We start from the raw sequence: 16,117 nt of genomic DNA, 5'->3' as shown, positions 1-16,117 counted from the left end.
TGAAGTAAATCAACTTTGTTTAACAAGGATAGCACACGAAAGTCTAGCGACTGACAAACCTGCTCCTGCACTGGACTCGAGATCAAGCGGGTCAGGCTAGAGCCCTTGCCAGGTCACTGCTTTGTGTTTTGGGCAAGATATTCTTATCTTACAGTACCTCTTGAAGGGCATGAATGGTTACCGACCAATGTAATGCTAGGGCTAGCCCCAGCCATGCGATGGACTAGCATCCCATCCAGGGAAGAAGAGAGTAGAAATACCCCTGGTTGCTTACCGAAATCCGGGATAAGCCTCAGCGACATGGACCACTTGGCCCATCATACTTTACCTTTACCAGTGAATCAATCAATCAATCAATCAATCAATCAATCAATTTATTTATGTCAAAACCCTTGACAATAAGTAAGAGTATAAGAAAATGCGTAACATAGAGTTATCTACTTCCACTATTTTTCGTGAAAAAATAGAAATGAATTTTAATATGGACTTTTAATTAGGAATTGGACGCTAAAATATTTCTGGGCGAATTCAATAAGAGAGGAGCTGCTCTCGTGCTTTGTGAGGTGAGTTTTTTTAACAGTGTAACTTTAACTTGTCTAGTTATTACCGTCCAACCCTAAAAAGTAAATTAAATGTCAATGCTTTTTTTCATTAACCATGGAGTGATTCGAGAACCGTGGAAACAAAATATAAAAATCAAGTCCAGAGCAAATGGTTTTTGGCGGAAAGTTATCAGAAATAGAATTATAGTATCCTTCACTCAGCTATATTTTGGGCGTCTGGGCATTATCATGTATTTTTGCATTTGTAATTAGCTTAACAACGATGTTGAAACAGGCGTCAATTACAGGTGTTCAAGATGGACTTGTACGGACCGGAGTTTGTTTGGATCTTGCATCCGGATGTCGGAACCATAGAGGACTGGTATAGGCTTGCTGACAACGAGAGAAAAACGAATAACAAGACCGAAACTTGTACCAAAGAGCAGTACCAAAAAGCTGCTGATGGAGCCTTCGTATTCGAGAAGAATATCTTATATCGATCTGATGAAAATACAACTACTGCTTCCGGTCTGGTAAGAAGCATGTGTGGACACTTTGTGAGGGATAAACAACAATAACATTCATGCTAGGTTTAAGGAGATAATAATTCTTAGGCCCCGTCCACACGTATCCGGATATTTTTTTTCTTTCCGTATTCAAAAATTTCCCCGTCCACACGTGGCGTATTCAAATCGAATTCGCATGTCCACACGCATCCAATGGTATCCGGATTCACTCTAGAGAAACGAGGCCTACACGTTGTGCCGCCATATTGGTTTATTGTTCGGTAAGAGACTGGGCACGATTTTGCTGCGCCATCGGATTTTCACCGTCCACTCGTTATCGGATTCATTGCGGATTTATGTTTTTCCACTCTGGGCCGGGTTGTTCGAAAGCCGGTTAACGATGACCCAGGATTAAAAGTTAACCGAAGTATTAAGTTTTCTTCGATAAAAATGTTTACTGCTTACGTTTTGTGTAGTTTGAGCTTAGTCAAGCTCAAAACTGAAGGATAAACAGCATAAACAGAAAACATCACCGAAAAGTTACGAGAGCGGATTCAAAAATATCCGAATTCGCTGCCCAATTCGGCGGATGCGAGTGGACGGAAGCCGGATCCGGAAAGAAAAAGTTGCCGATTCAAAAATGTCCGGATACGTGTGCACGGGACCTTGGTACGAAAAGTGCCCGCATTATTTAAAGACGGCTCTGTGATTAGGCGGAGGATACCGCTTCAGATTGCAAACTAAGAATTAAAAGCATTTAGTTTAGGGACGGAATACCTCTTAGCTTAGGCAGGGAAAACCGTGCGGCAAACTTCGGATCAATAGCGATTAAAAAAAAATATTTCAATTTTCAAGCTATACTTAATGATTTGCTCAATAACAGAGCATGTATGCGGAACACTATTACGCGCAATGCGTAAACACGTTGCAGGTAACTGCTAATTTCTTGGTTATTTTTAATACAAACCAGACTCTAATGTTTGGTAGTAGTGCCAGACATTCAGAAATATTTTTCACCTAATAATATACATGAAAAATTACTCGTCTCTGATTGGCTGGGAGCAGTGCAGTTCAAGTGTAACACCAGTGCAAATTACACATCGAAATTATGGTTTATGATTGGCTGAAAAACTATAGATTTTCCCGTAAACACCTCACTCTCGGTTAATAAGTAGTTAATTATGTATGACTGAGAAAATTCCGAATGTCCACTCGTTCATTTGCACTGTAATGCAAATTGATCATTTGCGTTATACTGTTTTGCTCTCAGGCAATCACAATGAAGTAATCTTTTTGGTCATATTGTGTAATTTTTTTTTCAGACATTGAGGGAAGTCTTCAGTAAACCAGAAGTGAAAAAACTCAGGGACGACTCAGACAAGATCGAAATGGCAACAGCATTTGATACGATGTGGGCCATCATACTAGCCTTGAAAGAAGCTAGCACCGCATTGCAAACAGCCGATAAGCCACTGAAGTATAATGTGGAAGAAATACTTGGTAGTCCCGCGGTAACTAGGACTATAGAATCAATGCTCCGTAATGCGAGCTTTGAAGGTCTTACGGTAACTGCTTAATTATTTGCTTTTCTAATCCTCTGGTTCCCATAGCGGAGCGGCGGCGGAGAAATGTTAGCTGATGACTCAAACAATGACTGTGAAAAAGACCAGCATTTTAAAGCGAGTTAGGTGTGTAGGCCCGGGGGGACTCCCACATTAAAAGGACGGGGGTGCTCGTCGGAAATTTTGAAAACAACCCCTAAGAGGTAGCATGATCTTGTTTTGTGGGGGTGGCTTGAAATGTTTTTCATCCCCAAGAGGTACCAATTGTAAAACAACACATTACCTCCTGTTAATTTTTTTTCGGTTCAGTGCCCTAAATGGTACCGCAAAAGCTCCCGCTGCTGACCTTTTGATGCTGGACACCCTAGAGAAGTACCAAAATCGCTTTTTAACTCCTAAAAGGTACTACTAGCAGTCCTGTTATGTTTATTTGAGAGTTCCCTCAGACCACCGCGTGGTGTATAGGACGGTACTCGTCAAATTCCAGCATGCAACGGTCACACCAGCCACTTTTACCCTGGGGGTATTCCCTTATATCGGCTATATAGGTATATGCGGCCCCAAAGGGTAGGATTTTTAAGCCGTTTTGATCATAAATAGGGTATCGATTTTGGCCATTTTGTTCATAAATAGGGTATGGCTCTTGCACTCTAATCTTGAATATTATGTTCTTAAATTAACTATGTTTTTTAGAGGAAGCTACTTTTTCATCATTATCGATAAGACCATCAACAAAAGCCTTCATAAATTATGTTTGGGGCAACTGTGCCAGCCGCAACGTCATAAATAGGATATTGAATTTTTGGTCAGGTCATAAATCGGGTAGGGAAAACCACAGGAAGGGTTTTGGGAAGCGGGCCGCAGACCCCACACATTATTTATGGGAGTAGCTCCCCAGGACACCCTAACCCCATAGATAACGGTTTCTTTTTGTGTTTTTAGGGTCCGATATCGTTTACTGGCAATCAGGAGAGGGAAGGAATAATAGTAGTGAAACAGTTCCAAGGTAGATAGCTTTCTTGATAGAATGTTTTTATCTCAGAATGGATCCAATTCGGTTTCTAGCTCATTCATTGACTGGCTTTAAGTTGACTGTGGTAGGCGCGGTAGCCTGGTGGTCAGCGCGCTCAGTGGACTCCTGATCGAGCGGTCTGGGTTCGGGTCCTAACCAGGGTCATTGTGATGTTTCTTAGACAAAACACGACTCTCACACAACCTCATTCCTAGGCTCTCTATCCTCTGCCTCCCTTGGCCGTTGGAAGAAGAGAGAGCCTGGGAACGAGGTTGACGCTTACAGTGCCCTGCATCACCAGCTGGAGTACAATGAATTTAATGCTGAAGGTAACCCTGCGATGGACTAGAATCCCAGCCAGGGGAGTAGAAATACTTCTAGTCGCTCAATGCTACAGAAACCGGGATAAGCCCTAATGGCCTGGGCTGCTTTACCTTTTTACATTGACTGAAAGTAATGTATTAATTTGGTTTTCATTTACTGTGAAAAATGTGTTGCTAATCTATGTGCGATATGTGCATGTTGTCTCGTGTAAATTAGCAGTAAATTCCTTTGCTTGTCCTTTGCATTTCTGGAGTTTTAATTGGTCAGCAAAACTCCAGCTACACGCTATAACCAGTCATATCCAGGAGCAGGAGCCATAATCGGGGACGGAGACCGTAAGCGCGCGCCATTTCTAGTATTAGGGTTGTCCCCATGATATGGGACAATAATTCTATTTTTAGAACAAATTGCGCCATAGCCTGAGGCACACGCGCGTACATGCTGCTAGGATTTTTACGGATGTCGCGCGGAGGAAATGGCGTCCGAAATTCCCGAAAATTTTCATGTGTTTGGCCCACAACTCAAGGCGTTCACGTCTGTTGGAATTTTACTTAAGTATTTTCCTCGTAAGCTGCTCCAGTTTGAGTGAAGTAAGACAGCGTCGAATTTACGTATGTTCCGCTGTAAGCTTATATATATCGCTGACCAAGTTGTGTTCCGACGGATGCTTCTTTTACATGAGCTGTACAGCTTTTCCATTACACAGCAAAAAACTAGCTGGATATATTCAGATATAGCAGAGCTTCAGGGCTTCATAGTTTCCTAGCTCCTCTTGCCACACACTCGCGAGGAATTTGTCAGTCTATCGCGACCGAAAAGTAAAACAAAATAATTGCTAGTTTGAGTTTCGCTTGAATTTTAAGCAACGCTTGATGTTTCATCCAAGGCCCAATAACTTTACGTCCGTAGATACTGCTCAGTTTTATTCGTGTAAAAATCCAGTAAATTCTCTGTTGTCAATGAATGAGAGCGCCCGCCGATGCGTGTTTTCACTACAGTCAGCCCGGAGTAAACATGACAAATTGTACTTCCGCCGCTCTTTCGTGTGAAAGCGTACATCGAACTCAAACAAGAACTCTATAGTTTTTAAATATGTTTAAGATTGATAAATGTTTGAGAACATATTAAAAGCTAAGCTGGAAATATGTGAATAAAGCAGAAATAATCAGCAAATTAAAGTTACGATGACGCTTTCTTTAATCAACTTGGAATAACGATTTCGAGTTTGTTGATCGAGCTATCAAAACTCCTTGTCTATTTTCATTTTCGCAGTGTAAAACTTCACTATGCTTAAGTTCAAGAAACACACATGATGTTAGTAGCCCTTTTTACGTTCGTGAAATTTGTTACAGTATCCCAGCGCAAAAGATAACGAAAGAAATCTTTGTCAAGATTTGTTGACAATTCAAACACCGACTCGGACTTGAAAGTACACGAGCTGCACTATGCAAATGAGCTAATTGTATGTGTCAGACTTTCCTTTCAAAAACTTTTGTAAACTCACAAAACAATCAGAAACAATAAGAAACCGTCAAAACAGGTTTTGGTTATGATGAACCATTGTCTGAGAAACTCACAAATTAACTCGATACCAGAGTGTAGAGTTTTCTTGCTATATTCTTAAGTCAGAACAAACGCAAAAACATACGCGTAAGCTTACAACTAGCGTGAGCATATCTTAGTATTCATTCCCAGCGCGAGATTGAAGTCTTGTTTTCGACCCTGAAAAACCCACCTTTTCCGTTAGCTCAGAGCATAAAACTACATATAAGCGCCCTGGTTCGTATTCCCTGCATTATTCCCTGCCATCGCTGTGAAAAATACGGAAAAGAATCTCTCAACTCTCACCATTTGATTACACAACGTGACAACATCCACGCGAGAGCCCCCGACACGTGCGTGAATCCGCGCGGATATATGACGTCAGGATGGCGCAATTTGCTCTAAAAATAGAAAAATTGTCCCATATCGTAGGTGCGCGCGAATCCCGAGACTTACGGTCTCCGTACCCGATTATGGCTCCTGCCAGGAGTCCATCACCAGGAGCGTGCAACTACCCCATATTCCTCTCACGGCGTTTTCACAGACCGATGTATCTTTAGTTTACATTTACTGCGAATTCAGACCCCCGCAGGAACCTCAGTGACCAATTACAAGCACGGGCTTAAAAATAGAGAGGGAAATAGCGTATTTTATTGTTCTATTTATTTTGTCGACATGTCCACCTGAGGCCGCCATTTTCTTCCTTACCGATGCGTGCTCATGTAGACCGGAACTGACCTATTTCGCGGGAAAAGAATTAGCCTAAAAATAGACCGGTCTGTAAAAATGCCGTGACATAGGCTTAGTATGGGACTTGCACGCTCCTATGATGGGCTCCTGTCATATCCCATTGACCAGTGGTAGCGTATCTGGATGATTCTTTTTCGCTTTGTCCCTTGCCCCAGATGGTGGAACAAAGCTAGTCCCAATTGGCCAGCATTTTACCAGACAAGACAAGTTTGAGCTGTTTGAGGCGACGAAGAACTCTTTATGGAAAGGTACAGAAAAGGTGTTACTATTCAATGGAACTTTGTTCGGTCAATGAATACCTCGCCTAAATCAGCTTAAAACAGAAAAATGACAAGTCTTGCGCTTGTTCTGCAGTGGCAGTAGGTATCTCCGTTTTTGTGTCGTCGTTTGCAAAAATGTAACTTCGAATCGACCAAATTCTCGTTTTCATGTAGAACTTAGACTAAGCTAGGTGACACATCTTGATCAGCTTCTCTCAAACTCAATAATAGTTCCAAAGTAGCTTTTTTCCAGTAGTGTTATGGCTACATTCGCATCTATCATCATGTCAATAATAATTCATCAAGTTTAAACGAAAGAAATCATAACCGTGACGGTGTTTGGATATCGATCTGATCTATCTCTTTAGGACATATTCTTACCTTTTTGTTTCTCTGTTATTTCGTTTGAGTTAGCTTCGATTGTGAAGGAATATCACACACTCGATTCAGTGTTTTACCACATTTCCAAACACCTCATAGTTCGTCAAAAATCTGACTACACTCCGCGTCACACTGTTTGGAAATGTGGTAAGACAAGATTTCTCGTGTTTGATCTATGACTTTAAAGCTGTCCTTACACAGTCAGCTGTATAGCAAGGGACATACTGAGTTGATCCAGAATAGAATTGTTCTAGATATTCTTGGAATTGTTAAGCAAAATGTAGCGTCCTCAGGGTTATGTTTTTTCTTTTTTTTTTTTTTACGTGGAACGTTCTTTCACCACGATCGAATGAGTTTATGAGCGAGAGCAGACTCATTCACCCTTGTTTGTTTCATGTCTTAGCTGTGAAAGGTCTAATGAATTTACCCTTGTTTATTTAAAATTGTGTTCATATCTTTGGAAGTTCGTGAATACCTAATCAGCTCAGAAATAACTAAGGCAACAAAATTATCTACAGAACACTTCCCATGACAAAAATGAGTGTATAACTGAGTTGGGATGGGAGATTGCCAAGCGACATGATGCGATAGGATCTAGTGATATTTCAGATGTTGATCCAATTAAATCCCTTCTCATGTTTTCTACCACACTTGTTTTAAGAAACTCTAGTAAAAATGTTTTAGATAAATTAGGCGGATAAAAGACATAATTGAAATTTGTATCAATTCCTTAAGTTTCTCTCTTTTAGATTAGTAAACTAAAAATGAAATTTATTACCTTGCCATGCATACTTTCAGGGAACAAGCCACCCAAAGATCGGTCAGTTCGATATCAGGAATTCATGATGATCCCGTTACCTCTTATAATAGTCATGTGGCTTATGGCAGCTGTTGGAATCCTCTGTTCTTTGGGTTTCCTGCATTTTAACATCAGCAATGGAAAGAGCAGGTAGGACATTTACCGTCGAGGCCGTATACTGATACCGTAAATCCTCGAAAAAGCGCCCGGGGCGCAAATTTCAAATTTAAGAGAAGACGGGGGAGGCGCTTATTCGAGGGGTCGCTTAATCGAGGGGGGCGCTTATTTAATTTTTCCCAAATCGTGCACTGACATGATCATTTTTTTAATACATCATCTCCACGCAAACAACAACATAAGCTCTTTATCGACGTAAAAATCTGGTCCTAAAGTTTAGATCGCGGCACCATTAGAAATTCACGTGGTCAAAAACTGAAACAATATACAAATCTAATACTACAAGACGAAAACTATACTTCTTGTGCTGTCTCATTACTCGTCCACAAAATAGGGGGAGGGGAGGGGGCGCTTATTTTAAATTTTGGCCGATTGGAGGGCCGCTTATTCGAAGGGGGCGCATATTCGAGGGGGGACGCTATTAAATTCGAAGATTTACGTATATGCACAACAACAGAAACTGATTTGTTTAGAAGAGATTTCCAAAATATTGAAAACCAGTGACATAAAGCCCGCTTTTGGAAAATACCCTTTAATTACATTTGACAGGAAAGTCATAACAGCATACATAAAGTCTCCGCAGTTCAAATATATGAACTTTCATAAATTAACTTTTATCTTCATTATCTACGGGTATATTACGAACTCGCAACGTAACCAGCTCTCAGTTGGCTTGATAGCTCAGTTGGTAGAACACTGCACCGGTATCGCAGAGGTCATGGGTTCGAATCCCGCCGTTCAAGCCTCAATTTTTTTTCAGGCTTTAATTTTACAGTTGCTTAAGTTTTGTATAACTGTGATGATAAATCATGTCTTCACATCTTTCTACCCAGTTGAAGTATACAATATTTCATATAATGACTTGTATCATGACAAAATGCTTATCGATACTGACACCAATTTAGTGCTAAAACTGGCTACTCTTTCAGTTTATGGTCATGAACACGTTTGAAGTAAAATCTATTCGTAGTTTATCAGTACATATTCATCCCTGGAAAAGTTATTATCCGACCTTCTTTTTGTCGCCCATTGCCCAGCTGATGACCAACCACTGGCGAAGAATAAATCTCTTTTTTTCCTCTTTGCAGAATCATTAAGATGTCATCACCAAATCTCAATAATATTATTATTCTGGGCTGTATGCTGTGTTACACCTCAGTCGTTTTGCTTGGTTTGGATGCGAGGATCCTTTCTTCAGATGAGTACGGAAGCAATTGTAATGTAAGATATAACTTTTTGTCGTTTGTTTTAAAGAAGCTTCCAAATGACTATCGGCCAACTAAAGCCAAAAAGCACCTAGCTAATCATAAGGTAAGGAAAGCTAACTTTATTTTAAGTCGTGAACGTGGAGAGTGGTTGCCTAATCTCCCGAGCCAGGGGCTCACGACAAAACCGCATTACTATTTACATTAACATTACTACTTACAATTACTATATTCGCTAAGATAAAATCATAGAAACCGCAACAATTTTTTTGCTTTACACGTAGCAGCCACTGCGTTTTGATCAGCGAAACCTAATTGCGTGTAAGGCGAAGAAAGGTCTGATTTTGCACATATATGAAATACGAGACGGAGAACCTCCTAATTATCTTGTATAACGTTAACACTTAATTTGGTCATCAGGCTCGAGCTGCAGTGCTTTCTATTGGATTTTCCTTATCATTTGGTGCCATGTTCAGCAAAACCTGGCGAGTGCACAAGATATTCACAGCTGCCACGACCAACAAAAAAATGGTGAGATTGTGGACTATAGAGACACACTCACTTGGTAAATACTACATGGTTAAACTTCATTAACACACACGACAACAACATACGCCAGCGAGGACACCAAAACATATGCAAACGCATATTCTTGCTTGATTCCTCACCGAAATCAGCCTTATAAATAGCTTGGTGGCAGCAAAATGAGTATGTCTGTTTACAGTTGGATTAAGCTGAAGCAGGATTATGTAGAGTACGATATAACAACTTTCTATAGTTTGAATGAGCGACCTGAGCACACCGCGGTAGCATCATAAACCTTTAGACAGGAGCACATGTCGCTCCTGTCAATAAGTCCTGTCTCATAAACAGTAAAGATCTGTTTGAAAAATTCTGATTTAAAATGTATGTTTGATCTCAAGTAAATGCTTCGTATCTGGAACCGTGAACGCCGGTGATCACTGTATTCATCTAACCTCGACCAGGTGTTGAAGAGGGATGGTGTATATTCGAAGCCAACCTTTCATTCAAGAACATACGGTATCAAAATTTCGGCAGTCGAAGGTGTGGAAGTGTCCATGACATCTTGCCTTTTATTTTTTATCTCAGGCCATCAAGGATCTTCACCTGCTTGGTATTGTGGCAGGATTGCTAGCTGTCGATGTGGTGTTCTTGTCATACTGGATTGCAACTGATCCGCTCCAAGCCGAAATACTGACATTTGAACATATGGTGAGACATTTGCAATCCTCTTTACTTACTTTAACATCTGCAAGATCGCCTTTTGAATCATTGAATGTTCCAAATTAAAGAGACTCCATCAAAACAACTTCTCTTTTCTCGACACACACGTTTTATGCTTCTCGTATTTACCAAGGCGCATTAAATGTTACGCATATTGTGCGTCTTAAACGTAATATATATTCGTCTTAAACAAATACGAGCGGAGCCATTCTAGTATCTATGAGGGCTAGAATATCTTAAGTTTTCAAATATTTTCGCTTGCGCACGATTGATTTAAACACGTCACGTGACTGAATAGCTCAAACTAGGGAATATCCGAGTAAAATTCAAGAAATCTCTAAACCGCGCGTGTTGCGAAAAAAATATTTGAAGGATGATACACACAAAAGCCTCCATTTGGCACAGAAATATGCTCGGATATTTGTCCTTGGACATGATCTGTTCCTGAAAGCTCACGGTTTTCCTCGAGTGTTATCTACGCTCCCGGAAAACTGTTTGCTTCTCGGAACAGATAATGTCCGCGGACAAATATCCGAGCATATTTCCGCGCTAAAGGAAGATTATTGTTTGTCTTAGTCAATGTCATAAAGGAAGAGAACGCATTAAAAACGTTTCATATAGTTTTAGATAGCGCTTATTACGACACTCAAAATATCTTTTAAGCCGCTCTATGTAAAGTAGCTATAATCTTAATAATAATAATAATAATAATAATAATAATAATAATAATAATAAAATATTTATATAGCGCCAATCCACTATTTGTCCATAGCGCTTTACATTACATATTTAAAAAGCTAAAAAAGGGGAGGAAAAAAAAATTAAAAAATAATCTAAAAATTAAAAGAGTTAAAAAGCTTGTTTAAAAAGATATGTTTTTAAATGCCGTTTAAAAATGTCAATCGAACTACTGGATCTTAGTTCAAGTGGGATCGAGTTCCATTGTCTCGGTGCCGCCACAGCAAATGCTCTCTCTCCATATGTTTTCAGTCTAGCTTTCGGGGTCGCCAGAAGGTGTTGAGAGGACGATCTTAATTTCCGTTGAGAGGTGTTGTACTTAAGTAATTCACTGATGTAGTAAGGCGCTGTTCCATTGAGAGCTTTGTAGACAAGTAGGAGAATTTTAAAAATTATACCGTAGCAAACAGGTAACCAGTGGAGCTGTTTTAGGACAGGGCTGATATGATCAAATTTCCTAGTACGTGTAACAACTCGAGCTGCTGCATTTGAAGGATAATACACACAATAGCCTCCATTTGGCACAGAAATATGCTCGGATATTTGTCCTTGGACATTATCTGTTCCTGAAAGCTCACAGTTTTCCTCGGAAATCTGTTTGCTTCTCGGGCAAATATCCGAGCATATTTCCGCGCTAAAGGGAGATTATTGTTTATCTAAGTCAATGTCATAAAGGAAGAGAACGCATTAAAAACGTTTCAGATAGTTTTAGATAGCGCTTATTACGACACTCAAATTATCTTTTAAAGCCGCTCTATGTAAAATAGTTATAATCTTGGATTATCTATCTGCAGATCCGAAAGAGCGATGGCATCATTATCATCCCTGTGTTATACCAGTGCACCTGTCGATACAAAACGTATTTCCTAGGCGTTTTATTCGCCTACAAAGGTATCCTTCTGCTATTTGGTCTGTTCTTGGCTTGGGAGACACGTAATGTTAGCATTCCTGCTCTGAATGACTCCAGGTACATCGGGATGTCGGTTTATAATGTGGCCGTGCTGTCCATCATTGGTGCTATTGTGGCTTTTGCTATGGATGGCTCGGTGAATTATGAAGCTCTATATGCCATTTCGTCACTGTGTCTGATCGTGTGCACCAGCGTTACTCTCTTACTCGTGTTTGTGCCAAAGGTAAGAATTAAGTCCAGTTCTGGCCCTCTCTCTTTCACGCAACGCTGAAGCATATTTTTGCGTGACAGAGAGAGCGATCCAAAACTGGACTAGCAAGGATTAAATCTGAAAGCTAGCCACAAAATAAGAACAACACCTCGGGTAAATTAAATGTTCCATCTTTTGGTACAACAGAAGAATCGCTGCTTATATTTTTGTGATTGTCTGTGAAAAGTGTACGATTAAAAGATGAAAGATTACTTAGTTAAAGTGCACCTAACCCCCAATTTTTTTTTCACTTAAACGAATCTACTTGTTATTTGAAATAGTTCTGCGAAAAAATTTTTGGATTCCGTTAAATCCTCGATTTTCTGTGCCCCGACGAAATCTCGAAAATAGCTCCAAAACACCGCCATTTTGTTTCACGACCGAGTTTGAGGAGAATGGGTCTAGCGGCTCTTGTGACGTCTACCCAGGAAGCATTTCCTTCAGGATGGTGCAATACACATTCGAAAAGTGCGCAGAAACGCCTTCCAGAGGTGCTATCGGCTGTTGCAGCAATATTCCAGATTTAAAGAAAGATATACTGTACAATTAACTGACGATGATCGGCTAATGGTGCAACAAAGACGTAAACGATGGTTGATTTTGTCGAACCGAAACAAGCGAACTAAATCTGTGAGAACCATTGAAGAACTCTCACTGGAACTTGTTCCGCAGACTTTCGAACGCTATTTTCATAAATTTTCTGCTTAAAGCTAACCAGCAATTTGTAGAAATACTACCTACAATCTATATCTTCCAATCCCGCAGTATTTATAACATACAAAGTTGTGTGATCCGATCATGATCAAGAAGTGTTATACTGATATGTAAATAGATCGCAACTGTACGCCGCTAACCAACACTTATTTCTCTTTCGATTTAGATGAAAGTCGAAGATTAATCCTTTAGAATACATGATAACAAAATTGTTATACTCACAGAGTTTTTCGAAGGCTTGGAAATCAGCAGTGCGACAAAGATTCTGTGCAATAGCGTCGAAAATATGACCGCGTAACATTATGTGCGGACCGCTTAGGGAGCACATCCTTTTCGCTTATCCGACGAATTTCGCTGCAAACTTTGAGAACAATTTACATTGGTTATTTGGAGTTACGACTTAAAACGTGTGACAATGTGAAATCGGTAATTGTATGAAATGTTTCCTTCCGCCTTGCTTCCCGCAGCTTCAAAAATACAGGTTCAAACAATACGATTTTCAATCGATCAAAGCCAATGTTTTGGAGGTCATCAAGTCTCGAAAACTGCGACACGTACGTCGCTTTTATAAACACGAAGCATTCAACTGAAAGTAAAACACAAGCTGGATTTGAAAGAACAATCACACCTTGATGAAATACATTCTCGCTAAGGACAAATGTAAACGGGCTATAAACACGCGTGGGAATCTTATGTTTAGTTGACGAAATTACCATCCAAAGCAGTCCTTGAGTTTTCTTTCCTGCTTTTCGTTTGCCTGCTCCTCCACTTCGTATCTAGCTTTCCATTCCTAATATACAAGCAGCTCGTCCGCAAAGAAGTCTTCCCCTTCGTCGCTTGAAATATTGTAAATTGCTCTCAAAGCTCTAAGCAGTGAGTTCACAGTTGTCGAATTGTCGAACGTGCTCGATCGAAGTTTATTTCGGAGTCTTCCGAATCGAAACTTAACTCTGACTCCAGTGACCAAAAAGAAATGATTCTGAGACAAAACTTGGACGTTTTAGTCCCAAAATACATCGGAATGATTAGTTTTGTGTTCCATTTCCTCGAGCAAATACAGAGAGTTGACTGAGGCGCCATTGTGTTTGGTTCCTGGGTAGACGTCATCAGGTACCGCCGCCCCAGACTCCCTAAAACGCGGTCGTGAAACACTTCAAGCGCGACTTTGAAAGGGCCTAGAAAATAGAGGATTCAACCAAATTCAAAAATTTCTTCACCCAAATGCTTCAAATAAAGTCTAGATTCGTTTTAGTGAAAAAAAAATTTGGGGGTTAGGTGCACTTTAACAAAATATAAAACTTCATTCGATGTTCTGTTTTTTTTTTTCTTTTAACTTTTAGATTTACCAGTTTAAGAAGAGGGACGAGGCAGTCAATGCCTGTGTTAACCTCGACCTAATAGAGGGGCAGATTTCATCCTGTAAAGCAACACAAACTGATTGGGATGTCCCAGAAAGCGCAGGTAAAAAAACAAAACTCTTACCAGCAATGAGATTTTTCCTTAATTTACTCTCTTCTGAGCGTAGGCTCACCGCAAACCCCCATGATACAAATCTTGCCCCAAAATATCCATTACTTTTAGCAATGAGCGATGATGAGTGAAAATTGATGGTGGTATAAATGAAGGTTGGTGGAGATAAAGATATCTGAGAGGCTTCCGAAATTTCTAATCGAAATATTTTTGTTTCTTCGCTAGGAGCCAAGCCTATGACTTTCCAGGCAACAGTGCATTGTTCTACCACTGAGTTACAGCATATTCACGGAGAGTAGGTCTTTGAACAATAAAATAAAAATAGCGATAGCGTAGGGGTAATGAACGTAAAGTCTTATCATATAAAAAAGATCTGACTGTAAGCTTAACCGGCCATTCTATTTTACATCTGCCAACCCAACTTGGCATCCTCACCCTCTCTTTTAGGGATTCCTGGAAACCCCTTTCGTAGAAAGAATAGCAAAAATCCTATTTACGCATGAAAAACCAGGCCATTGCATTGGAAACCCCTCGAGAACGCCAAAGTTCTAAGAAGAAACCCCACATCAGCTTCTAAATTAGCAATACCACCGCGGACATGCAATAATACATTACATCACATTTCGTCGTGAGGGATTTCCAGGGTGCCGTGCAGATTTAAACTGGAATGACCATAGCTTGAAGCGACTAGAGCCACATTGTTACTCCATCAGGATGCTAGTACCACATTGGCCGAGGTAAACCCGCAGTATGTCTGTCAAATATAACCATGAAAACTTGTCGGTACCCATTTCCCATTTATGTTTTTTTGAGATTTTGAGGCAATTTTAGAGGTTAGAATGCCTTCTTTCCCTCTAACTTGTAGTAATTCATGAATTACTTTAGTTACCCAAGTTAGCAATTAGCCAATCAGAAGCCATGACTACTGTCCTGGTTTCCTGCGATATCCAGTCATTCAGTTGACCTAATATCAACGGGCGTCTGGCCGTATTTGGTCTGTTGAATTCATGATCGAACTTCTATGGCACGCTTTGCTAGCACATCAGGTTCCTTTGGCCTCGCCATTTTATAATTAAATCTTACCTACCCCAATTTGGAATCACTCCCCCAGACGATATCAAGTCACTGACCTGATATGATCGGATAGGTATTTACAAGTATCGCCAAATTCTAGTATGGTAAATACCTAGTCGTTTCCTTCCAGTACGCGTCGGCGGCATACATCAGTATCGACTACATTAGTATTGTATTGTATGGAGAAGCAACCATTGGGGCCTATGTCGATGACCGTTGAATAGTGGCAAGGGTTTTTCCAAAATCAGCAAGTGACACTTTCCATTTGTAATTAGTAGTGTAGGACGCTTGTGTGGGCCGTAGCCAATCAGAAGGCCGTGCATATCATTAAAAAAGGCTCTCGACCAATCAGAGGGCCGGATTTGCTCATTAATATATTCATGAGTTAGGGGGTTATCAAAATATGCGTCTGCAGTGACGTCACAGGTCAGCAGTCTTTTGCATCCCAGGTCACGCGCGTGCCCAAATAAGGCGATAGACAGGAAATTAGTTTTCAAAGATGATTTTTTATTGATTTTACAGGAAGTAAAAAAATTACAATGGTGTGTATCCGTATGGAAACGACATGAAAGTGTTCGTGTCTACGACGCGTTTGTCGAAGACGAGTCCGTAGTGTTTGGTGCGTGTGATGACCTTGAGATGTTTGGTGGCTGGGT

General features: G+C 40.4%; 1 protein-coding gene across 1 annotated transcript; it reads left to right on the top strand.

Moving 5' to 3' along the window:
• Positions 1-856: 856 nt before the first annotated feature.
• On the top strand, positions 857-14,783 carry LOC149098453 (gamma-aminobutyric acid type B receptor subunit 2-like). Its single transcript, XM_089278596.1, has 11 exons — positions 857-1,075; positions 2,371-2,613; positions 3,553-3,616; positions 6,394-6,486; positions 7,678-7,828; positions 8,944-9,076; positions 9,481-9,591; positions 10,171-10,293; positions 11,838-12,176; positions 14,258-14,378; positions 14,613-14,783. Exons 1-11 carry the CDS (start codon positions 860-862, stop codon positions 14,684-14,686), a joined length of 1,668 nt encoding a protein of 555 aa, XP_089134722.1. The 5' UTR covers positions 857-859; the 3' UTR covers positions 14,687-14,783.
• The last annotated feature ends 1,334 nt before the right edge of the window (positions 14,784-16,117 follow it).

Source organism: Orbicella faveolata, unplaced genomic scaffold (assembly GCF_042242905.1).
Source record: "Orbicella faveolata isolate gen_17 unplaced genomic scaffold, um_ofav_v1 contig_46, whole genome shotgun sequence".
Lineage (NCBI taxonomy): Eukaryota > Metazoa > Cnidaria > Anthozoa > Scleractinia > Merulinidae > Orbicella > Orbicella faveolata.
Note: the sequence above shows the minus strand (reverse complement) of the source record. Positions and strands in the feature narration are given on the sequence as shown.

Excerpts from the sequence above, each read along its gene's own strand:
- LOC149098453 (XM_089278596.1), top strand. The coding sequence starts at position 860 with ATGGACTTGTACGGACCGGAGTTTGTTTGGATCTTGCATCCGGATGTC. Across the intron at positions 6,487-7,677 it reads GAAGAACTCTTTATGGAAAG|GGAACAAGCCACCCAAAGAT; the intron begins GTACAGAAAAGG and ends GCATACTTTCAG. Across the intron at positions 14,379-14,612 it reads GGATGTCCCAGAAAGCGCAG|GAGCCAAGCCTATGACTTTC; the intron begins GTAAAAAAACAA and ends TTTCTTCGCTAG.